This window comes from Caretta caretta, chromosome 8 (genome assembly GCF_965140235.1).
Source record: "Caretta caretta isolate rCarCar2 chromosome 8, rCarCar1.hap1, whole genome shotgun sequence".
Classification (NCBI taxonomy): domain Eukaryota; kingdom Metazoa; phylum Chordata; order Testudines; family Cheloniidae; genus Caretta; species Caretta caretta.
This window is the reverse complement of record NC_134213.1, coordinates 47,769,040-47,794,145: the sequence shown is the minus strand read 5'-3', so window position 1 is coordinate 47,794,145 and position 25,106 is coordinate 47,769,040. Positions and strand designations below refer to the sequence as shown.

The 25,106-nt window shown below is 47.4% G+C and overlaps 1 protein-coding gene across 2 annotated transcripts in view; it reads right to left on the bottom strand.

The window, feature by feature from the left end:
* RXRG (retinoid X receptor gamma) overlaps nt 1–25,106 on the bottom strand; it is a 123,944-nt gene that overhangs the window by 55,449 nt on the left and 43,389 nt on the right. Inside the window, exon 1 of one of the 2 annotated variants that reach the window (XM_048861784.2) lies at nt 1,671–2,022. The exons of the other annotated variant lie outside the window; for it this stretch is intronic. Coding sequence (XP_048717741.1) covers nt 1,671–1,719 — 49 coding nt within the window. The 5' untranslated portion in view covers nt 1,720–2,022. Of the gene's footprint in view, nt 1–1,670; nt 2,023–25,106 lie in introns of those variants that run through there. 2 annotated transcript variants of the gene reach the window in all.

Here is a 25,106-nt window from a genome sequence, read left to right as displayed (position 1 = left end):
ATACCTAAACCTCACAAACTATCACCCCAAACTTCTTAGGAGCAGAAACCAATACCCTGGTGGAACTCACTTCAGGAGTAGGGCCCTACCCCACTTTAAACGTCAGCATTTGTTTTATTCATTTATTTGGCTGTGTCCCTGTTCAAAAACAAGGGTGTGGTTTTGGTTTTTTTTTTTAAATAATGGGAAAAGTATGGGTCCCCCCTCCCACAACTCTGAAATGGACTTTATTCTGATTTTCCAAACAAATTTCCCCTTTCTGCCAAAACCAAATCATAGAAAAATTCAGACTGAAAGGGGAATGTTTTGGGCAAGTTAAGGGTGCGTGAAAACAAGGAGACATCATCATCAGCTAGTGTGAAGCCAAGTGTGAGAAATGCTAAATATAAATATTGTAAGAGCCAAATGAAAACTGCTCTAGAGCTTTGTATAATTGAACACAGTGGTCCCTGGCCCCCTAACCACCTCCCATTTAGCCGAGACCCTCCCCTATTTAACTCAGACACCTCTTCCCAATGTCTCTATGAAACTCAGATGCCAGGCTGAAAATCCATGGTTCAACATATCAGTACATTCAGCCCACTAATGGCAATATCTTCAAACGTGCCCAATATTTTTGGGCGCATGCCCAATTTGAGATGCCACTGATTTTTGTGGGTGTCACAAAAATACCCCCCAAAAATATCCATTCACGCATACACTTGAGTGCCCAATTTGAGTCACAATGGATCTGATCCATTACTGCTCTGCTCCATGTATGTCATTTACTCTAATGCAAAGCAGGTGTAACACACACATATACTGATATGGCAGCGTTTTATACCCACTCTGCACTAGTATAAGTGCCTGCATCAACTGCACGGCAAAAATGAATTGGGCCCATTGTGTCTTACGTTTGGCACCCAAACTGAGCAGATACAGCTGAAAGCTGTCCTTCATCTCCCTCACTCACACTCAAAGAGTAACAAAAATGATCATCCTCAAGAAATTCAAAGCCTATAGTCCCTGCAAGAGTTCTGATTCCTGCAGTTCAGCGCTTCTCATTGGCATGCGGCATATCACGGTGCATCACAAATTATAACCAAAGTCCATTGCAGACGCCTGCCTTACTTCGCTTGAAGTCCCATTTTGCTACATTTGTCTAAGTGTCAGACTATTATTTATCAGTGTCCATGGGGTGGGGGCAGTTGTGCTGGACAGAAAAGAGAATGTTCTCTATGGGGTTTTTTAAGGAAAAACTGCTGTATTAAAATCATTTGTTTCCTCCAAAAACACAAACAGGTAAAGAAGTCCAGTTGGAAAGATAATTATGTGATATTATCCTATTGTTTTGATTAATATCCACCATTCACAGCATATACAAATAAGTACATGCATCTTTCAAATGTCTTGTCCAACCTATGCAAAACTTTAGAGAAAAATTCCTCTCTGGCTTGGATCAAACACACAAAATTTCTAGGCAGACTAGTTCAGTTGTGGTGAAGGTGATGGGGTTTATTATAATAAGAAGACACTTTCACTCTCAAGCACGTAGAGACTGTTGTAAGGTTACAACGATCTAGCAGCTAGGTAAATGCTTTTCTACTTCCCATTCACATACTCTGGCAATTTAAACGGTCTGTCCATCTAACCCAGAAGGCTAAGATTGCAAGTGCAAGTGCAATACTTACTGCCAAAGCCAGCAGGAAACTTAATGAAGTGAGGATAATTCCCATACATGTTTAATCTTCAGTTCATCTCTTTCTTTTTTTAATACAACTGCCTCTCCTCCGACTTCAAAGATCCTTAATATTCAGCACGGTCTGGCAAGCTTGGGGCAGTGCACTGTGATACCATGGAATCTCTGACAATGCTGGGGCAGCTGCCTCCTCGGGTCTATAAGAGATCCTCCAGATGAGAGACTTCATAGCATCTTCAAGACGGTAGCAGCTGCCGTCTGTAATTTGGCATACTGTTGTTCTACTGCTTTCCGATTCAGCTCAGGGCTGGGCTTCCGCACTCAGCTGTTACAGCTCCCTGCAAATTCACACTGCACTACCCTGGTGGCATAATCTACCAGCTAAGAGAACAATCGATGTATGACAGCACTCGTATAGGTCAGAAATTCAAGGGGAGGGGGACGGAAATTGTTTGCGGGGTTGTGGTTTTTTTGCACCAATAAAAATGTGGTGCAGGTTATTGTAACTACTATTATTATTATTTATTTACAGTAGAGCCTGCTGTGTGGAAGATGCTTTCAGAACACTCGGGAAGGAACAATCCCTGCTTTAACGAGATTGCACTCCGCAGACAGACGGACAGATAAGCCCACACAGGTTAGGGGATGGGGAATAATGCATTTCCTCCCCCAAAATTTCGAACAGTTTGATACATATAGAATTATAACTGTGACAGGGAAAAGGTCACACTCATGGTATCGGAAATTAAAGTTCATACAGTCCATCCATCCATTGGGTGCCCATCATAATGGCCTCAAGGCGCTAGACACTAGAATGCTACAATTTGGTATTAAGTAGCACCATAAGGGTTTTCAAACAGGTTTTATAAAGCAATTGCTATTTATTTCGGATGGGGTTTTCATAAGGCCTAACGATGTTAGGAATCCAACTCCCACTGAAATTCAATGGAATTTGGGTGGGTAACTCCTTTACGCCCCTTTGAGAAGCCTGGCATTGTTTATTTGCAATCAGTGGCCCCGACACTGTGCAAAGCTCTGCCCATTCACAGACCCTGCCTCAACGTGCTTACAATCTAAGAAGCCAAGCAACACAGAAAGGGTGAGGGGTGCAATATTTATATATAGAGCACTACCAAATGGTCCATTTGGGTCAATTTCAGCATCACAGGATTTTAAAAATCATAAATGTCATTATTTCAGCCATTTAAATCTGAAATTTCACAGTGTTGTAATAGTAGGGATCCTGATGCAAAAAGGAGTTGGGGGGGGGGGTTGTGATACTGCTACCCTTACTTCTGCGCTGCTGCTGGCAACAGCACTGCCTTCAGAGCTGGGCAGCTGGAGAGTGGTGGCTGCTGGCCAGGAGCCCAGCTCTGAAGGCAGAGCCACCGCTAGCAGCAGCTCAGAAGTAAGGATGGCACGGTATGGTATTGCCACCTTTACTTCTGTGCTGCTGCTGGTAAGCCACTGCTCTCCGGCCACTGCTCTGCGGCCACCCAGCTCTGAAGGCAGTGCAGAAGTAAGGGTGGCAATACCATGACCCCCCTAAAATAACCTTACAACTCCCTTTTGGGTCAGGACCCCCAGTTTGAGAAACGATAGTCTCCCCCATGAAATCTGTATAGTATGGGTAAAAGTACACAAAAGGCCAGATTTCACAGTCCGTGACACGTTTTTCATGGCCGTGAATATGGTAGGGGACTATTTATACACATTATACTGTGTGTGTTAAGTCCATATCTGCTACACCCAACTGCCCCTTAGCTTAGCCATTTCCGATTTCTAGTAGGCATCCCAGCGGAGGGTGCTGAAGACGGGCTCTGAAGGAGGAGGTGGTAGTAGAAGCAGCAGATGAGCGAGCAGTCACAGCTGGCAGAGTGGAGCTGGCCAGGGTGATGTGTTAGGAGACATAAGTAAGGAGGGATAGAGCTGTGGAGGGCTGTGAAGGCAAAGGAAGGAAGTTGGAATTTGAGGCAATGATACAGGAAAGTGCCAGTGGAGGGATTCAAAGACAGGGTAGGGGTGGCATGTGAACTGGCCAGAGTGATGGGATAGGAAGGGGATCTTAGCTGTGGTGCGAATTAACTGGAAGTGGGGTGGGTGAGGAGCAGGCCAGAGGGGAGAAGGGCTGGATATGATGAGGAAGTTGAGAAGAGGTTGGGCAAGTGTTTTAACTATATGGCTAAGAGGAAAAGCTAAGATGCTGGGACTATTATGGAAGAAGCAGCAATAAGCTCTAAAGGTAGCTTGGACGCATGGGTCAAGCGAAGCGTCAAAGATGGCTCTCAGGCTATAGGTCTGAGTGATGGCAGAGTTGTCTGTAGTGGCAGGAACTGTGGGGGAGGGAAGAGGGCTTTGGATAATTCAGTTCAGGACATGTTGCTAGCAAGAGATCCAACAGGTGTCAAAGACAGGCTGGGAGGCAGGATTGCACGGAGGGTGGGGAAGTAGATTTGTAGGGTTTCAATACAAGGAAGGTAGCTGAAGTCGCAAGCAGATGAGATCACCCAAGAAATGGAAAGAAAGAAAAAAGAAAAGAAAAAGAAAAAGAAAAAAAGAAAGAAAGAAAGAAAAGGGGGCCAAGAACAGAGCCTGGTGGGATAAATCAATGAGTAAATGGATTAAATCAAAGTTGCTTGACCTTTCAGGCATCATGGGCCATGCTGGCTACTTGCCAGCAGCCCTAGGGCTGCAACACAGTTATAGATATATTCAGCTCATCAGTCTACATTTCCCTTCCCTAGAGAGTAAATGAACCATGTACAATAGAAAGGAACACAAGGAGCCAGCTTCTCAGCTCGTTGACTTCAAAGGTACAGCACTCCAGGAGTCCCTGGCTTCTCTCGCTCTTTGGATTCTAGAGATGGGCAGAACGGATCTAATTCTTACATGAAGGCTGAGATCCCCATGAGGGTATCCCTGGCAGAGGGAGGGAGGCAAGGGGGTGCAGTGGACTAATGCACTGGCTTCTGATCACTGGTGGCCTTTGTTCAAGTCCTGACAAGGGAAGAGAGGTAATAGGATGCTAGCTATCGGGGGGATTTATAGGTGGGCTGAGGTACTGAGACAAGCTGACTCATGCGCGGTACCTTAGTAGAACAGAACGTAGGATGAGCGCAAGTGTTGATAGGGACATGATGAATCTGGACCCACATACCTACTTCTAAAAGCAAACAGCAAACAACTCTGTCCCCATCAGGGAAACCCATCTTTGGTCACATAGAGTTCCAAGCCAGGAGGGACCCCTAGCCAACCACCAGAAGAAGATCAAAGGATTAGAATTCTCAGGAGACTAAACTATGGTGAGTCACAGCCAGAGAAGAGGAGGGACTGAGGTGCACCAGGGCCCGAGGCCCTGCAACGTCAGGGAATCCCGAGGCTCTCTGGTAGTCAGGAAGAAATGAACCCCACCTAACATGACACCCTTTGGCCAGCTCTGTAAGCAGCAGTGATGGGCACAGCCCTGGCTGACTGGAGAAGAGGTTGTTATGTCGCCAGACGGACAGAAAGAGGAAGAGAACAATGGGAGGGAAGGGAAACCTTGAGTGCCCTGGGTGCAGCTCACAGTCCAGTGCTATGGGTTCAGCCCATCAGGGCTCTGCCAGGAGCCAGGAGAGCTAGTAGCTACACTGCTTGACCCTGCAGATGCTGTGCAGGGAGACTGCGGAGGAAGGAACATTTGACATGCAAGCAACAGTGAGGGAGAAGTTAATAATATGCAAGCTAGACTCGGGAAGACCTGGTGCTGTCAGCCCTGAGGCGTTCTGCAGGCAGGAGAAGGAAAGGTTACTCTTCACAGTTCTAGTTCTTCCACAGCCCGCAGACAGCCCCAGGCCCCAGTGTCTCCTTTAGCCTTAACGAGAGAGTTTAGAGAAACCCTTTTTAAAAAAAACACTGGCATCCTGGCCCTGTCTACTCTGTGCATGGCAGCATCTATTGGTGTCTCTCTTTGGGTATCTGGCTGTGTGCGCGTTTCAGCAGGTACCAGCTAATGCCTGTACGTAACTGTGTGGGTCTGGAAGTGCAGGTGTGTCTGTGTTTGCAAGTGTGCCACTGTGTTGCAGAACAACAAAGGGCTACTGAAACGAGCATTTGGAGCAAAAGGTGTAGCTGAAGATAGAATCCGTGCAGAATACTAACCGTACTAAAGCTATTCTAACCGAGTGGAGTGTATGTTATGGAACAGAAAATCATATCCTGCACAGGTTCTATTGAATGCAAAAACATGTCATTCCAACATTAAATCTGAGAAAAAACACACACACAGACAGAGAATAATTTTTAAAAATCAAGATTTTCAACAATACATTAGCAATCCCATGGCCTCCTTTTACATCTTGTTTATTTTATTGTATGTATATAGCAACATAAATGACAATATAATAAGGTTAGCTTTCAGCGGGGGGGGGGGGAGGTTTCAACAAAAAAGTCAACATTTTCCATGGGAAAACAATCAGCCAATCTGTTTTCCAACCAGCTCTACCTGAGGGTCTGCTCTAGAAGCAGTCACTCCCTCTGCCAAAGCTGCTGTGGTTTGTCATCAGAACGCAGCCTGCAGCTGACATGCCGTAGGAAATACATTAGATTGCCACTGATTTAGGGACCATACAATTCCGCCTACTGATCTCTGCACGAAACTGATCTAATGGGCAGGGGTGCAGCTAGCTATACCTGCCAATGTGCTTCCTGCTGCACTACTGGAAGGCTTCTAACCTCATGCTTTCTCCTGTACAAATACCACCACCGTGCTTCTGTCGGTGAGAGAATTTAACCTTGCTAAGGTCCAAGTTAATTTTGTACATCTGCCTGTGACTGGGAGAACTGGTTCTGGTTCTGTGTTAGAACTGGAAACGAGTATTCTGTGAAACTGGGAAGCATGTGAGGGCACTTGGCTACTGCCAAGTCTAGGCAGTGAAGAGTGCAAGTCAAGGTTGGATTTTAACAGGATTTGAACAGCTGACTATGCTGATTTTTCGTGGTTGCCTTGCTTTGGAGCAGTCACATGAGATCTGTGCCGATTTTTAGTGCTCAAATTGATTTTTAGTGCTTATGTGAGACCTGGGCAACCTTAACTTTAAGTTAATGAAGCTTTAGTGGCGAATTACATTATTGACCGGCCATGAGCAAAGAGGCTGATCTAGCCAAGTCTTTCTTTCGCTCAGAGTCTGGAGAGAGAGAAGAAAACAAAACAACTCTGAGCTCCTTAAAAAGGCTGAAGGACCAAAGTAGTAAGTGGATTACTTTATTGATTTTTAGTGGATCTAGGTTAGCATCTGTCTGCTTAGTTACACACATCCCCCCCCCCCCCCCGACAAAAGCTAGGGGAAATGCATCTCAAGATATTATTATATACGAAGGCCAATATTTTCAGTCTTTAGGGCTCAAAGCCGCCTGTCAGTTCATATTTAGGTACCAGTTAGTTCAATGGAAGCTGCAGAAGATCAGCCCCATGGAATAATCGGGCCACTTATTTAGGTGCTTGAGCAAGTTTGAACAGACTGGCCTACATCAGTCAGTGGAGGTTTCGAGAACAGCAGCGTGGGTGATCTAATCTAAATTGGCCTGACCTGCATTAAGTACCCCGCTAACAACCCCAGCTGCCTTCCCCTGCTTTTCCTATCCCCTATGACAAAGGGATGTTAAAGGGCCGTTTCACCTTGAATGGTCCATTGAGATATGAATTAACAACTTACACATTGTAAGGAGAGTGGTCAGTTTGGATGAGCTATTACCAGCAAGAGAGTGAGTTTGTGTGTGTGGGGGGGGGGGGTTGAGGTGAGAAAACCTGGATTTGTGCTGGAAATGGCCCACCTTGATTATCATACACATTGTAAGGAGAAAAGGAGTACTTGTGGCACCTTAGAGACTAACCAATTTATTTGAGCATGAGCTTTCGTGAGCTACAGCTCACTTCATCAGATGCATAAAGTGGAAAATATAGTGAGGAGATTTATATACACACAGACCATGAAAAAATGGATGTTTACCATACACATTGTAAGGAGAGTGATCACTTAAGATGAGCTATTACCAGCAGGAGAGTGGGGTGGGGGGAGAGAAAACATTTTGAAGTGATCATCAAGGTGGGCCATTTCCAGCACATTTCCAGGAGTTAACAAGAACGTCTGAGGAACAGTGGGGGGGGGGGGGGAGGAAGGGAAGGAATAAAATAGTTTTATTTTTATTTTTAAGGGAAATAGTTTTACTTAGTATAATGAAAAGGAGTACTTGTGGCACCTTAGAGACTAACCAATTTATTTGAGCATAAGCTTTCGTGAGCTACAGCTCACTTCATCGGATGCATACTGTGGAAACACATGCATCCGATGAAGTGAGCTGTAGCTCACGAAAGCTCATGCTCAAATAAATTGGTTAGTCTCTAAGGTGCCACAAGTACTCCTTTTCTTTTTGCAAATACAGACTAACATGGCTGTTACTCTGAAACCTGTTAGTATAATGACTCAATCACTCCCAGTCTCTATTCAAGCCTAAGTTAATTGTATCCAATTTGCAAATTAATTCCAATTCAGCAGTGTCTCCTTGGAGTCTGTTTTCGAAGTTTTTTTGTTGAAGGATAGTCACTTTGAGATCAGAAATCGAGTGACCAGAGAGATTGAAGTATTCTCCGACTGGTTTATGAATGTTATAATTCTTGACATCTGATTTGTGTCCATTTATTCTTTTACGTAGAGACTGTCCAGTTTGCCCAATGTACATGGCAGAGGGGCATTGCTGGCACATGATGGCATATATCACATTGGTGGATGTGCAGGTGAACGAGCCTCTGATAGTGTGGCTGATGTGATTAGGCCCTATGATTGTGTCCCCTGAATAGATATGTGGGCACAGTTGGCAATGGGCTTTGTTGCAAGGATAGGTTCCTGAGTTAGTGGTTCTGTTGTGTGGTTGCTGGTGAGTATTTGCTTCAGGTTGGGGGCTGTCTGTAGGCAAGGACTGGCCTGTCTCCCAAGATTTGTGAGAGTGATGGGTCGTCCTTCAGGATAGGTTGTAGATCCTTGATAATGCGTTGGAGAGGTTTTAGTTGGGGGCTGAAGGTGACGGCTAGTGGCGTTCTGTTATTTTCTTTGTTGGGCCTGTCCTGTAGTAGGTGACTTCTGGGTACTCTTCTGGCTCTATCAATCTGTTTCTTCACTTCAGCAGGTGGGTACTGTAGTTGTAAGAATGCTTGATAGAGATCTTGTACGTGTTTGTCTCTGTCTGAGGGGTTGGAGCAAATGCAGTTGTATCGTAGAGCTTGGCTGTAGACAATGGATTGCGTGGTGTGCTCTGGGTGAAAGCTGGAGGCATGTAGTTAGGAATAGCGGTCAGTGGGTTTCCGGTATAGGGTGGTGTTTATGTGACCATCGCTTATTAGCACCATAATGTCCAGGATGTGGATCTCTTGTGTGGACTGGTCCAGGCTGAGGTTGATGGTGGGATGGAAATTGTTGAAATCATGGTGGAATTCCTCAAGGGCTTCTTTTCCATGGGTCCAGATGATGAAGATGTCATCAATATAGCTCAAGCAGAGTAGGGGCATTAGGGGACGAGAGCTGAGGAAGCGTTGTTCTAAGTCAGCCATAAAAATGTTATGTCAGCCATACTTATAAAAAGGTTTGTGCTCGCTTTAGTGCCACCAGGAGTCCCTGGGCAATGCTCTGGAACTGCTCCCCATGAAGCCAGTCAGGACTCTGGGGAAGTCTCCTTTCTGTGAGCAGCCTGTCTTCAGGACACACAGCTCACACAGCTTCCACCTTCCTGGGTCTGACCTCGGAGCATTCAGCATCCTCTGCCCCTCCGTGCGCTTCCCAAATGTTAAGTCAGCCATACTTATGCTAAACAATCTGTTCCACCTGCTGTTTAGCTGTGACACTGTGTACATTTCCCAGACCTGAAGAAGAGCTCTGGGTAAGCTGGAAAGCTTGTCTCTCTCCCCAACAGAAATTGGTCCAGTAAAAGATCTTACCTCCCCAACCTGGTTGTTCTGCATTAAATAACAAATACTCCAATATTCTGCCGAGATAGCCCCAATACCATAGTGACACTTCTTGAAGCAACAGCACAAAGATCTATTGCTGCAGAATAGCATCAGTTTTGTTCATTGGTTTGGTTTTTTTAGTAAGGAGGAAGATGCAGGCTCCATCATCAACATCCAGGAAAAGCAAAACCAAAACACTGATCCCAACCTGCAGCCAGTGCAGCTTGCTGTTCCAGTCTTGTGGCCACAAGAGTCCACTGACTTCAAGAGGACCAATGCTGATTAGCATCAGCTGAGGATCTAAGAGAAATCTGGATCTGAAGTTCGCAGCTCCGCCCCGTGCCTAGCTCCGATCCCAGGGGATGCTCAAGGCCCCATCATTTTGAGGCAGATATAGCATGTCTGATTCTCCATTCAACTCTACCAGCTGTAAGTCAGTGTAATTGAGTGGAACATTAGACCCAATGAGTTCCATGAAGTTTATCAAGCTGCGGGTCTTTGGGACAAGACCTTTAAAAACAGAGACAAATGTCCAATCCCACCACCTTGAAAGCTAGGGATTCAGATAAAGTGTCATCTGTATGCCGTCCAAGCTGGGTTTGGTTTCCCAAAACCAAAATCTAATTAAGGAGTTTCTGAAGAATAGAAAAAAAAATAAAAATCTGTCCTCCCCATCCCATTAAAGACAGAGTGGTCCTGTGTGAGCTCATGGAGCTTTTCTAGTGCCTTTGTGAAAAATATCACATCTCATCAGTGGCTCTACCAGATTCATCATAAATGCAAATACCCTTCCAGGCAGCTGGCCAACGACAAGAGCCTTTGGGAGGAAACGTGGCATTGAACATATTGCTTATTTTTATAAGTGGGCTCTATGTGAGACAGTTATAGCAACCCCTCCCCCCATCACCCCTCACAATCTTTAACAGGTTTATCCTCTCAACACCCCTGTGATCCTCAATGTACAAATGGGGAACTGAGGCACACAGCAAGTAAGTGACGTATTCAAGATCACACAGGAAGCTGGGGTGGAGCAGGGAACTGAATCCCAGTCACCCAAGTCCCAGGCAGTGCGCTAACCACTGGGCCATCCTTCCCCTCACTCAACCTTGCGCTCTTTGTTCTTCTGTTGCTTTCCAATTCAGAGCTCACCCTGCTGCACCCTTGGGCGTGGGGAGGGGAAATGATCAAAGCCAAAGCTGTAATTACTGCCCCCAGAAAGATGGGGGAGGAAAGGAAGCCAGCATGCCCCCCGCTTCTCAACCCCGGCTTGCCCTTTACCTCACCACTGCCTCATTCAGAGAGAGAACTGTTGACATCAAGCTAATGAAATTAACCCCACCAGCTAATACAATTACCAACCACAACGTGTTCAAGCAACGGCATCACAAATACACCTGCAAACAAAGCCCCCCCTTCCTCCCAGTACCCTCAACCCACCTCCCTGTCCGCCTCCACCGCAAGCCCACACTCGGCTGGTAATCCTGCGACACAAAGCTCCTCCTGAGTACGCAGAGCGACGGACCCACTAGAAGCACTGCAACAAAAACAAGGCCCAGGAGAGACCGTGGGCAGTTCCTACCTTGCAGAACACACCAGCTTGCGCAGGCAGAAGCAGACACTGAGGGGAGATAATTCCAAGTCCATTTAAACATCGGGGACCTTCAATTCCTCCCTTCATAATGAGGCCCTGGACACTAATCAGCGGTGTCACTGAATCCTCTTATGTCTGCCTAAGTACCTCCAGCAGCTTTACCCATTGTGTGTCCAGCTGCCAGGGAATTACCTACTCAATCAGACACAGTTGGTGGTAGGAGGTTATTTTGACACACACTCAGCTAAGGGGCACCCTAGCTGTGGTTTGTTTTTTTTAACATCTCCATCTGAAGCCTCAGGGATGTGCCACAGCTAGAAATGAGACACGGGGCAGGGAGGGCCGGGGCTCTGAGGTGGCACCAAGCATCCTTTCTCTTGGGTGCTTGGCTGGCTGGTTCTTGCTCACATGCTCAGGATCTAACTGGTCGCTATGTGTGGGGTGGGGAAAGGGATTTTCCCCCAGGTCAGATTGGCAGTGACCTTGGAAGGGGAGGGTCGCTTTCCTTGTAGCGTGTGGGTGTGGGTTGCTCTGGGTATCTTGCACTTAGGGCTTGTCTACACTTAAAATGCTACAGCAGCATAGCTGCTGTAGCATATGGATGAAGATACTACCTATGGCAACGGGAGGGGTTCCTGGGTCAGCGTAAATAATCCACCTCCTGGGAGAAGGTAGCTAGGTCAAAAGGAGAATTCTCCGAGCGCCGTCTACACTGGGGGTTAGGTCGGTTTAACTGTGTTGCTTGGCAGTGTGGACTTTTCACGCTCTTGAGCGATGTTGTTATACCAACCTAGTTTCCTTGCGTCATTCCTCTGCCATTGCGGTATGCCTCGGGCACTGACACCCTTGGTCCTGCCTGTTCTCTGCCTGGGGCATGTAGTAGTCTAGTCTCCACGGGGCTGGAATACTTTAGTCTCTTTCAGAGTGTTGGGTTTAGTGTGTGGGTGCTGAATGGTGCTAGTGGCCTGTGATACACAGGAGGTCAGACTAGATGATCTGGTGGTCCCTTCTGGCCTTCAACTCTATGACTGTGTTGCATGGTTGGAGGCTCTCAAGCAAGACAAGCTACTGAACTGGTGCAGCATGAGCAGTTGGGGTGGATAGCCCAGCTAGGTCTCCCCATTGGGACCCTGGTGCCATATGGGTCCCTGCTCTGGATTCCCTGCCTGCTAGCAGGGGTCATCATCCAATAGAGTCAGTCTAAATAAGTTACGATGGAGCAGTGAATGAAATCAGTGAATTGCATTTATCCTTCTAAGTTAGTAAAACTCTAGCAAACCTATGGGAAAAGGAAAACCTGTTCATTTGCTGGCCTGCCCATCTCCTGACGGGAGACCCTTAATAACTCATGAAGCTGTGGCAACAGGTCAGCTCCATGGCCTTCTGAAAATCTGAGGGAAATTACCTTGCCACTAAGGCATGGCGTGACCTTGAATTCCCAACAGTGCAGGAGGAATTCACATTCCCATCATTCATAAATTCAGAACGGGTGAACTACATTCATGCCAGAAGAGTCCCATCAAATCCTGGGTGTGATGTTTAAGAGCCCCCGGGAGAGGAAAGATAGTCTTGTGGTTAAAGCACAGGCCAAGGAATCCGTGTTCTCTCAGAATTCCTGTGGCACGTTGGGTCCCAATTTCCACAGCAGCAACATTTCTATTAATGTTTCTCTGCTTCAGAGCACTGTCAAGGCCAAAGTTTACAAACCTGGGTGCCTAAGGTTCAGCTCTTCAATCTGTCTCTAGGCACCTAAATAAAAGTGGCCTGATTTTCCAAACAGAGCTGGCCTGGGACCTCAGTGATTCATGGTCTAGCACTTTTAGCAATTTCACCAGGCCATAGCAAACTTTCACCAGGCTGACAGTGGGCTCTGCTGGCGTTCTTCTGGAATGCCGCACTTATCGCCTGCCAGGCAGGAGTTTAGTGCAGTGCTCCCACAAAACCATCCCCTCCTCTGCTCTCCTGTCAGGACGGGAAAAAAGAAATCGTCAGTACCCTCTATCTCCTTGCTACAACTGCTTCACACTGGGAGTTTACACATCGTGGGTTCACAGTCCACCTCTGCAATATTCTGGTTGCAGCCAAGGAAGGAGACGTGGTGGGAATTGTGGTTCCCAAAGATCACAGGCAAGGAATGCTGGGGAAAGGGGTGAGGATATAAATAAGGGACATCAATTTGGTTGGACTTTGATTTAACCTAAAGGGAAGGAGTCTAAAGGGGAGGAGGCTTGGAAGGAGCATGGCTGAACTAATCTGTCAGGGGAGGGGACATGAGGGAAGGGAGAAGGTGTTGTGGGCCACCCTTAGCAGCCTTCAGTCCTAACTCACCACAGGTGTCGCTCAGCTCGTGGCAGCCACGATGTCACAGTCAGGGCCGGTGGTGAATTACCAAGATGAAGCTTGTTAGTGGAGATAAAGCCCCAGAGATTCCCCACTCCCAGCCCCACCCCCCCCCCCCCCCACACACACCAACCTGAAGAGGGATGGGTTCATTTACCAGGTAAACCCTCTTTGATCAGAGTGAAACGTTGATGATAAAAAATGACTTGGAGGGAGGCAGTTTGCTGTCAAAGGATTCAACAACAGATATTTTCATTTAAAAAAACACCAACACAATAATTCCGTGTTAGGTGAAGGGGGGCGGCTCTTTGAGTCTGCTGGTATTCTGTGTGCTGTTGAAATGAACAACGGCACTCATGGAGCTACTGTCCCATGCACCATCGTTCCGATGGCCTCTGACGCACCAGTGTTTTCCTCTTCTCCCTACAGCAAGCAGCCGTTAACATGCTCGCCCTTTCAGTTTCCCAGCTCCGTGGCAAGGCTCGTCCGGGGGGCCCCCAGCACACCCCTTTTGACTCATGCTCTGCTTCAACAATGCACTTTTTAATATTCTGGAGGGGCAAAAACAACAGGCCTACTATGACGCCAAGATAGCCTGAGGCAGAAAAGCCATTTGGAGCCCAGCTAGAGAGATCTGAGTCAGACACTTTCTCCAGCGCAGAGCTGCCAACAATCCCAGCCTTTGTGAGAGCAGAAGAATCACAGCCTATGTGCTCCTCTGGTGAGTCCTCTTTGCCAGAGCAGAAAGGTCAGCAACAGAAGCATCATGGGAAAACATGCAGGGGGAAAAAATGTTCCCTGGGAAGGTGAATCAAAAATAGCCACATGGGCACTGTGGAAAATGTCTCTGGTTTTCCAAGCATCCATGCATGGGGCTCTGGGCATATGGCCAAAGAACCCAGGCTGTGCATTGGAGTGACCAGGCTGTGCTGGGTAGTCAGGAAACCGAATGCACTGGGATCGAGGGCAGAGCATGAGGATGATTCACTGATTAGGGCACTAGCCTAGGAATTGGGAGCCATCTCTGCCACAGGCTCCCCGTGTGAGTTTGGGCAAGTCACTTAGCTTCCCTGTGCCTTGGCTCCCCATCTGTGCAATGCACTTCCCTGCCTGTTGTGAGGATAAATGCATTAAAAGGCTGAGAGGTGCTCGGATACTAGGGTTAGGGGGTCCATGTAAATACCTTAGCTAGGTAAGATGCAGAACAGCTTTTCAGATAAGAGCCTGGACTACACTTTTGCCAAGAGCCCATGGCAGAGGTGCTGTCTTCTAAATTGCCAGGGGGTGTTCAACACCCCTGCTCCACCTCAGGCTCCGCCCCCACTCCACCCCTTCTCCCAAGCCCCCAACCTGCCCCACCTCTTCCCTCCCCCACCCTACTCCCACCCCATTCCGTCCCCTCCCTTGAGCACACACCGCCCTCGCTTCTCCTCCTCCCCTCCAGCACCTCCTGCACACTGCTGAACAGCTGATGCACCAGCGGGCAGGAGGCACTGGGGGGAGGGAGAAGAGCTAATTGGGGTGGGCTTCTGGTGGTGCTGAGCACTACGTTTTTTCTGTAGGTGCTCCATCCCTGGAGCATCCACGGAGTCGGCACCTACTGCCCATGGCCACCCATGAAGCTGAAATCCTGAATTGGAATCAGGATACAGTAAGGCCAGCATTTTCAGACTTCCAGACTTTCAGCCTAAAGCACCAAAATCCATATGCAGGAATCTCCATAAAGGGGCCTGGTTTCTAGTGGCAACTTCAGTAGGAACTTGGGTTGAGCGCTCAGCACTTTGGAAAATCAGGCCATTTAATGCATGGATTTGGATGCTTTAGCCATCCAAGTTAGAAAATATTGGCCTATGACCTCTCTGACATCGCTTCGCAAACAGACGTTCCTATCATGAGCGTCAGCGGGTTGGTCCAGTGTCCCATTTTAATCCTCCTCCAGTGGCGAGTGATTCATGCACAAAGCCTTAGAGCTTATGAAAAATAATTTTCCACAAAAACAATTTGAAGACAATGAAAGGGTTTTGGTTTTTGTTAATAGTTTTAATGGAAATTTTCAGATTTTCATCAAAAAAACAAACAAGCATTTCCCTTTTGTCAAAAACAAACACTCTTTCAGTTAGAACCTAAAAAAGCTTGACAAAACCCAGAAATTTTCTTGTGAAAACTTCCGGGCCTGTCTACCAGACCAAGCTCCTAATGTTGGTGAGGGGGCTTGGTAGAGTCAAAAGTATTCACCGGACCTATGCAAGGTCTCTCCCTGCATTTATAACTGTGCAGCAGTCTTGGGCTCAGTGCAAAGCAAGAAAGGGAACCTGAAGGGCACAGTATCCTACAATGTTGCCAGAAACTCCTCGGGGCCTTCAGTCCTTCTGATGCCATTTGGTGGCCCTGATGCACCCAGTTTATATGCAAGCCATTTGCTTGCTGCTGTCAGTCACTGCTTTTAGATTCCTCTGCAATCCGGTGAGTGCAGAACTCCAGAGACAACCTGTCATTTCCCATCACATCCTTCTGCCTCAAAAGTTCTATTTATACCAGATAGATGAGCGTGGATCTGGGAATTCAAGGTAAGAGGAGTTATTTATGATTTGAATGGCTACCGCTTCCCTCTCAAGGGAACCAAGAGTGGAGGAAAGCCAGTTGGAGTAGCTGCCCTGCTGCCAGGCTGTCAATTATTCAGTCACGGCCAACAGCAGTTGAGACCTGCCAGCCAGTGAAGCACTGCCTGGTTCTAAGGGTCTGAAACAACCAAAGGCAAGTTACAGCTCCTAGAAACAAGAAGGGAGCTCTGGTTCTGGGCAGCACACCACAGATGTCTGTGTGACCTGTCATCATGTGCTGATGTGCTTGGCTCAGGAGACAGCTGTGTGGAGGAGAAAGCCCACAAGTCTGTTGGGACCACCTCTTCTTCAGAACCTCCTCTTCAAAACAGAGGAGGAAAATGCAAACAACCGTGGGGACAGTACCTTACCCTCCCCACTCTTTTCACTCGGTCTCTCTCGCACACAAACTTTTCTAGGCTCCCTCCCACTCCTCCCGGGGACAGCACGTTTGTATAATTTTTGGTGGTGCCCAGAACAGGTCCAAGTCCACCCTCCGACACCTGCCTTGTAAGCCAATATACAGTAATTCCTCACTTAAAGTCGTCCCGGTTAATGCTGTTTTGTTGTTACGTTGCTGATCAATTAGAGCAGTGATTCTCAAAGTTTTTTTTGACGCGGACCACTTGAAAATTGCTGAGGGTCTTAGCAGACAACTTGATGATTTTTCCAAATGTTGTTTGTACCATTAGCTAACTATTGTAACTATTGTAAAGCACTATATGGGATCAAAACCCAAACATGGTGCGTGACTTTCTCCTGGATAGATCCTACCTGCCTCTGACAGACACCCACGATCATGTCTATTTCTTACACTTTGGCAACATGTTTACATGATGGGGGAGTCTATCCTGGGAGGCAGTGACTCTGAAAAAGATTTGTGGGTCCTGGTGGATAATCAGCAGAACAGGAGCTCCCAGTGTAATGCTGTGGCCAAAAGGGCTAATGAGATTTGCCTGTTTATACAACCAAGGATCACTGGGTAGGAGTACAGAAGTTATTTTACCTCTGCATTGGGCACTGGTGTGACCACTGCTGGAATACTGTGTCCAGTTCTGATGCCCACAATTCAAGAAGGATGGTGATAAATTGGAGAGGATTCCGAGAAGAGCCATGAGAATTATTAAAGGATTAGCAAACCTGCCATATAGTGGTTGAATTCCTTGAGTCTATCTAATTAGCTTAAGAAGGAGAAAGTTAAGGGGTGACTTGACCACAGTCGATAAGTACCTACATGGGGAACAAATATTTAATAAGGGCTCTTCAATCTAGCAGAGAAAGGTCTAACGTGACCCAGTGACTGGAAGTTGAAGCAAGACAAATTCAGACTGGAAAAAAGGTACAGTTTTAATAGAGAGAGTGATTACCCATTGGAACAACGTACCAAGGGTCGTGGTGGGTTCTCCATCACTGACAATTTGTAAATCAAGATTGGCTGTTTTCTAACAGATCTGCTCTGGGAATTATTTTGGAGAAGATCTCTGGTCTGTGCGATGCAGGAGGTCAGATGAGATGATCGCAGTGGTCCCTTCTGGCCTTGGAATTGATAAATACCTGTAGCACTTGTCAGGTCAATAATCTCACTGATCTGAAAGGTTTCCCCATCCTGCTGTTACCTGGTGGAGCGAGAAGTTATTTGTGGGGCGAGGTGAACACGCCTCATTCTCTTAAGATTCTCCTTGGGAGAAAGGGAAGGTGGCTTTTCCTTACTGCCCCCTTCAAAGGACAAAATGAGGTAGACTGCCATGCAGAAGGCAATGAGGAAGAAGGGTCCTGGCTCAGGGTGTGACAAAGCAACCTTCCTGAGCCATGACCTTTTCTCAGCCTTTATAGATGCCAGACTCTACTCTCAGTTCTATGCATGTGTGAATTAGCCCAGTCCTTCCCTGCTCCTAGCTCACACCACAGGCTCTGGGCTAATGCACATACTCAGCCCTCTTCCGTGCTGCGGTTTGTCTTTTATTGGTGCCTGAAGTAAAAGCAACACAAGAAAGCTCAGCCTAAGGGTATGTCTACACTACGGAATAAGGTCGAATTTATAGAAGTCAGTTTTTTAGAAATCGGTTTTATATATTCGAGTGTGTGTGTCCCCACAGAAAATGCTCTAAGTGCATTAAGTGCATTAACTCAGCGGAGTGCTTCCACAGTACCGAGGCTAGAGTCGACTTCCGGAGCGTTGCACTGTGGATAGCTATCCCACAGTTCCCACAGTCTCCGCTGCCCATTGGAATTCTGGGTTGAGATCCCAATGCCTGATGGGGCTAAAACATTGTCGCGGGTGGTTCTGGGTACATATCGTCAGGCCCCCCTTCCCTCCCTCCCTCCGTGAAAGCAAGGGCAGACAATCGTTTCACGCCTTTTTTCCTGAGTTACCTGTGCAGACGCCATACCACGGCAAGCATGGAGCCCGCTCAGGTAACCGTCACCCTATGTCTCCTGGGTGCTGGCAGACGCGGTACGGCATTGCTACACAGCAGCAGCAACCCATTGCCTTCTGGCAGCAGACGGTGCAGTACGACTGGTAGCCGTCCTCGTCGTGTCCGAGGTGCTCCTGGCCACGTCGGCTGGGAGCACCTGGGCAGACATGGGCGCAGGGACTAAATTTGGAGTGACTTGACCAGGTCATTCTCTTTAGTCCTGCAGTCAGTCCTATTGAACTGTCTTATGGTGAGCAGGCAGGCGATACGGATTGCTAGCAGTCGTACTGTACCATCTTCTGCCGGGCAGGCAAGAGATGAGGATGGCTAGCAGTTGTATTGTAGCATCTTCTGCCGGGCAGGCAAGAGATGAGGATGGCTAGCAGTCGTACTGTAGCATCTTCTGCCGGGCAGGCAAGAGATGAGGATGGCTAGCAGTCGTACTGTACCATCTTCTGCCGAGCAGCCATGAGATGTGGATGGCATGCAGTCCTGCACCATCTGCTGCTAGCCAAAGATGTAAAAGATAGATGGAGTGGATCAAAACAAGAAATAGACCAGATTTGTTTTGTACTCATTTGCCTCCTCCCCTGTCTAGGGGACTCATTCCTCTAGGTCACACTGCAGTCACTCACAGAGAAGGTGCAGCGAGGTAAATCTAGCCATGTATCAATCAGAGGCCAGGCTAACCTCCTTGTTCCAATAAGAACAATAACTTAGGTGCACCATTTCTTATTGGAACCCTCCGTGAAGTCCTGCCGGAAATACTCCTTGATGTAAATCCACCCCCTTTGTTGATTTTAGCTCCCTGAAGCCAACCCTGTAAGCCGTGTCGTCAGTCGCCCCTCCCTCCGTCAGAGCAACGGCAGACAATCATTCCGCGCCTTTTTTCTGTGCGGACGCCATACCAAGGCAAGCATGGAGGCCACTCAGCTCACTTTGGCAATTAGGAGCACATTAAACACCACACGCATTATCCAGCAGTATATGCAGCACCAGAACCTGGCAAAGCGATACCGGGCGAGGAGGCGACGTCAGCGCGGTCACGTGAGTGATCAGGACATGGACACAGATTTCTCTGAAAGCATGGGCCCTGCCAATGCATGCATCATGGTGCTAATGGGGCAGGTTCATGCTGTGGAACTCCGATTCTGGGCTCGGGAAACAAGCACAGACTGGTGGGACCACATAGTGTTGCGGGTCTGGGACGATTCCCAGTGGCTGTGAAACTTTCGCATGCATAAGGGCACTTTCATGGAACTTTGTAACTTGCTTTCCCCTGCCCTGAGGCGCATGAATACCAAGATGAGAGCAGCCCCCACAGTTGAGAAGCGAGTGGCGATAGCCCTGTGGAAGCTTGCAACGCCAGACAGCTACCGGTCAGTTGGGAATCAATTTGGAGTGGGCAAATCTACTGTTGGGGCTGCTGTCATGCAAGTAGCCCACGCAATCAAAGATCTGCTGACATCAAGGGTAGTGACTCTGGGAAATGTGCAGGTCATAGTGGATGGCTTTGCTGCAATGGGATTCCCTAACTGTGGTGGGGCCATAGACGGAACCCATATCCCTATCTTGGCACCGGAGCACCAAGCCGGCGAGTATATAAACCGCAAGGGGTACTTTTCAATAGTGCTGCAAGCTCTGGTGGATCATAAGGGACGTTTCACCAACATCAACGTGGGATGGCCGGGAAAGGTACATGACGCTCGCATCTTCAGGAACTCTGGTCTGTTTCAAAAGCTGCAGGAAGGGACTTTATTCCCAGACCAGAAAATAACTGTTGGGGATGTTGAAATGCCTATATGTATCCTTGAGGACCCAGCCTACCCCTTAATGCCATGGCTCATGAAGCCGTACACAGGCAGCCTGGACAGTAGTCAGGAGCTGTTCAACTACAGGCTGAGCAAGTGCAGAATAGTGGTAGAATGTGCATTTGGACGTTTAAAGGCGCGCTGGCGCAGTTTACTGACTCGCTTAGACCTCAGCGAAACCAATATTCCCACTGTTATTACTGCTTGCTGTGTGCTCCACAATATCTGTGAGAGTAAGGGGGAGACGTTTATGGCGGGGTGGGAGGTTGAGGCAAATCGCCTGGCTGCTGGTTACGCGCAGCCAGACACCAGGGCGGTTAGAAGAGCACAGGAGGGCGCGGTACGCATCAGAGAAGCTTTGAAAACCAGTTTCATGACTGGCCAGGCTACGGTGTGAAAGTTCTGTTCGTTTCTCCTTGATGAAACCCCCTGCCCCTTGCTTCACTCTACTTCCCTGTAAGCTAACCACCCTCCCCTCCTCCCTTCAATCACCGCTTGCAGAGGCAATAAAGTCATTGTTGTTTCACATTCATGCATTCTTTATTCATTCATCACACAAATAGGGGGATGACTACCAAGGTAGCCCAGGAGGGGTGGTGGAGGAGGGAAGGAAAATGCCACACAGCACTTTAAAAGTTTACAACTTTAAAATTTATTGAATGACAGCCTTCTTTTTTTTGGGCAATCCTCTGTGGTGGAGTGACTGGTTGGCCGGAGGCCCCCCCACCGCGTTCTTGGGCGTCTGGGTGTGGAGGCTATGAAACTTGGGGAGGAGGGTGGTTGGTTACACAGGGGCTGTAGTGGCAGTCTGTGCTCCAGCTGCCTTTGCTGCAGCTCAGCCATACACTGGAGCATACTGGTTTGGTCCTCCAGCAGCCTCAGCATTGAATCCTGCCTCCTCTCATCACGCTGCCGCCACATTTGAGCTTCAGCCCTGTCTTCAGCCTGCCACTTACTCTCTTCAGCCCGCCACCTCTCCTCCCAGTCATTTTGTGCTTTCCTGCACTCTGACATTATTTGCCTCCACGCATTCGTCTGTGCTCTGTCAGTGTGGGAGGACAGCATGAGCTCGGAGAACATTTCATCGCGAGTGCGTTTTTTTTTCTTTCTAAGCTTCACTAGCCTCTGGGAAGGAGAAGATCCTGTGATCATTGAAACACATGCAGCTGGTGGAGAAAAAAAAAAGGGACAGCGGTATTTAAAAAGACACATTTTATAAAACAGTGGCTACACTCTTTCAGGGTAAACCTTGCTGTTAACATTACATACATAGCACACGTGCTTTCGTTACAAGGTCGCATTTTGCCTCCCCCCACCGCGTGGCTACCACCTCAACCTTCCCCCCTCCCTGTGGCTAACAGCGGGGAACATTTCTGTTTAGCCACAGGCAAACAGCCCAGCAGGAATGCGCTCCTCTGAGTGTCCCCTGAAGAAAAGCACTCTATTTCAACCAAGTGACCATGAATTATATCTCACTCTCCTGAGGATAACACAGAGAGATAAAGAACGGATGTTGTTTGAACGCCAGCAAACATACACTGCAATACTTTGTTGTACAATGATTCCCGAGTACGTGTTACTGGCCTGGAGTGGTAAAGTGTCCTACCATGAAGGACGCAATAAGGCTGCCCTCCCCAGAAACCTTTTGAAAAGGCTTTAGGACTACATCTAGGAGAACCGCGAATGCCAGAGCAAAGTAATCCTTTCACATGCTTGCTTTTAAACCATGTATAGTATTTTAAAAGGTACACTCACCGGAGGTCCCTTCTCCGCCTGCTGGGTCCAGGAGGCAGCCTTGGGTGGGTTCGGGGGGTACTGGCTCCAGGTCCAGGGTGAGAAACAGTTCCTGGCTGTCGGGAAAACCGGTTTCTCCGCTTGCTTGCTGTGAGCTATCTACAACCTCCTCCTCATCATCATCTTCTTCGTCCCCAAAACCTGCTTCCGTATTGCCTCCATCTCCATTGAAGGAGTCAAACAACATGGCTGGGGTAGTGGTGGCTGAACCCCCTAAAATGGCATGCAGCTCATCATAGAAGCGGCATGTTTGGGGCTCTGACCTGCAGCGGCCGTTCGCCTCTCTGGTTTTCTGGTAGTCTTGCCTCAGCTCCTTCAGTTTCACACGGCACTGCTTCGGGTCCCTGTTATGGCCTCTGTCCTTCATGCCCTGGGAGATTTTGACAAAGGTTTTGGCATTTCGAAAACTGGAACGGAGATCTGATAGCACAGATTCCTCTCCCCAAACAGCGATCAGATCCCGTACCTCCCGTTCAGTCCATGCTGGAGCTCTTTTGCGATTCTGGGACTCCATCATGGTCACCTCTGCTGATGAGCTCTGCATGGTCACCTGCAGCTTGCCACGCTGGCCAAACAGGAAATGAGATTCAAAAGTTTGCGGTTCTTTTCCTGTCTACCTGGCCAGTGCATCTGAGTTGAGAGTGCTGTCCAGAGCGGTCACAATGGAGCACTCTGGGATAGCTCCCGGAGGCCAATACTGTCGAATTGTGTCCACAGTACCCCAAATTCGACCCGGCAAGGCCGATTTAAGCGCTAATCCACTTGTCAGGGGTGGAGTAAGGAAATCGATTTTAAGAGCCCTTTAAGTCGAAATAAAGGGCTTCATCGTGTGGACGGGTGCAGGTTTACATCGATTTAATGCTGCTAAATTCGACCTAAAGTCCTAGTGTAGACCAGGGCTAAGCATCAAAAGCAGTGGAAGCTCCCTAAAAGTGGGAGGGGGGGGCCTGAACCGTGACCCTTATACCCCCAGTGCCACCCCGTCCCCTTCATAGCCAGTATCTTTACCAGGATTTCTTTTATATCAGAAGTGGCTTGAGGAGGCGTTTTGTGATTTGCACTTTTCCTCACTCTTGAGCGATGTCAGTGATAATGGAGCCCATCTTGAATTCCCGACCTTCTGCTGAACATATAATTTCAATGGACCTACCTCCTGTTTAACGTAGAATCAAAAATGGCCGAAACAGCTCAAATAAATCAAGAATCCACATGAATCATTGCTCTAAGCTCCAACCTTTGATTGAGTCTCCAACCTGTTTGTGAGAAGCTTGGTTATCTTTTTTCCTCCATGCACCTCTCTGCACCATCTGAATGGTAGGTTAAGACGCCGGTTCTTGAACTGGTCAAAAATTTCAAAAACTTTTATTTTTCTATACGCTTTTTTTGTCTAAAGTTTGAATGTTGGCCCAGAAAAATCAGCAACCAACCAAATAGAGGCAATGGAAACGTTTATTGAAAGATTGTTTTTTACTGGTTTGTCAGCTGGCTTTACCATTCTTGTGAGTTTTCTGACTCAACTCAGCAGCCCCAAGAGGCTCAAAGAAGCTGGACCCATGGTTCTGAAACCCAGCGAGAGGGGTGGGCCGCAGCCTGAGTAAGAATAGCTACACTACTATTTTTAGCCCTGCAGCATGAGCGCAGTGAGCCTCAGTTGACTTTGAGACACTCTGCTGCCAGGGTCTTTTTTGCAGTGTAAACATACCATTAGATGTTACCCAACTGTACCGCAGAACAGTTTGAAATTCACCCACTGATAGTACCAATGTCTTAGAATGACAAACAAGCTGGTTTTGCCCTGGGCTTTGCAGTCTGTGCCTCCATGACTTTAGGTTGCAAAAGATCTTCATTCATTCAATCGAACTAGAACAGTGGAAGAACTGTAAACCCATTTATCAATGAGGACCTGCCCTTTCGCTAAGTGCCAGAGGCCCACACATTGAAAGGAGACATACCCAAGGATGAACTGAATCAAATCCAGTCCCAAAGGGGCCTAACATTCAACGAGGTTGTGTTTGTACAATCTGTTTTTGTTGTAGCAATTGCTGTTGATACAATACCTGATAGATGGGAAGCAGTTAGTTAAATATATCACTATGCTTGGAGCAATGCAAAACATCATTTCTAAGACTTCCATTCAGTTTAAATTCAAACAGAAGCGAGCAACCAAAAAAATCTTTTCTTTATATATATATATATAATTTTAAGATTCTGCAACAGCCACAGAATTGATTTGAAACTTACAAATGCTTGGGTATTTTTAAAATAAAATATTGGAAAATCAATTCCTCTACCAAATCTCATAGAGTCTGTTTCTCCAGCAAGATAACATCCCTAAATTTGAATGGAAAGGCTTTCCCTGCATTCCCAGTACTGCCTTTTTCTTAATAGCTTTATTGCCATCAATTCATGCAGAACCACACAATCCTGAAGTGAGATTTTGGAAGGTAAATGGAAAGCATAGCAAAAAAATGACTCTAAAAATCCCTAGATCGGAATAGGAAATGAAATCCTCTCTTTAGGCTTCTGGATCATTGCCCAGAGAAGATCTGATTCCCAATTACAATTACATTTTATCACATTCTATAGTACTTGCCAATAAGGGAGGTGATCTCAAGCTAGTCATGAAACTTTGCTGGGCCTAAGCTTTCCTTTCTGAAGAAGTGTAATGCTCGTCATCTCCCTCCTTAGGAGCAAGATAGGACAGTGTGAAGTACATGGTATTATTTAAGACCAATCACTGGAAGAGATGAGCCTAGAACTCCCAGCCTCTGGGAGTTGTTTGGCTGTTTATTTTTGTGGCCATTTTTGGTGGTTAAACTGAAACCTCTGAAAAGAATGAAATGAGGAGTTAAGGCAGTGGTCCCCAAACTTTTTATGTTGCAGGGGCCCCCTCCCAC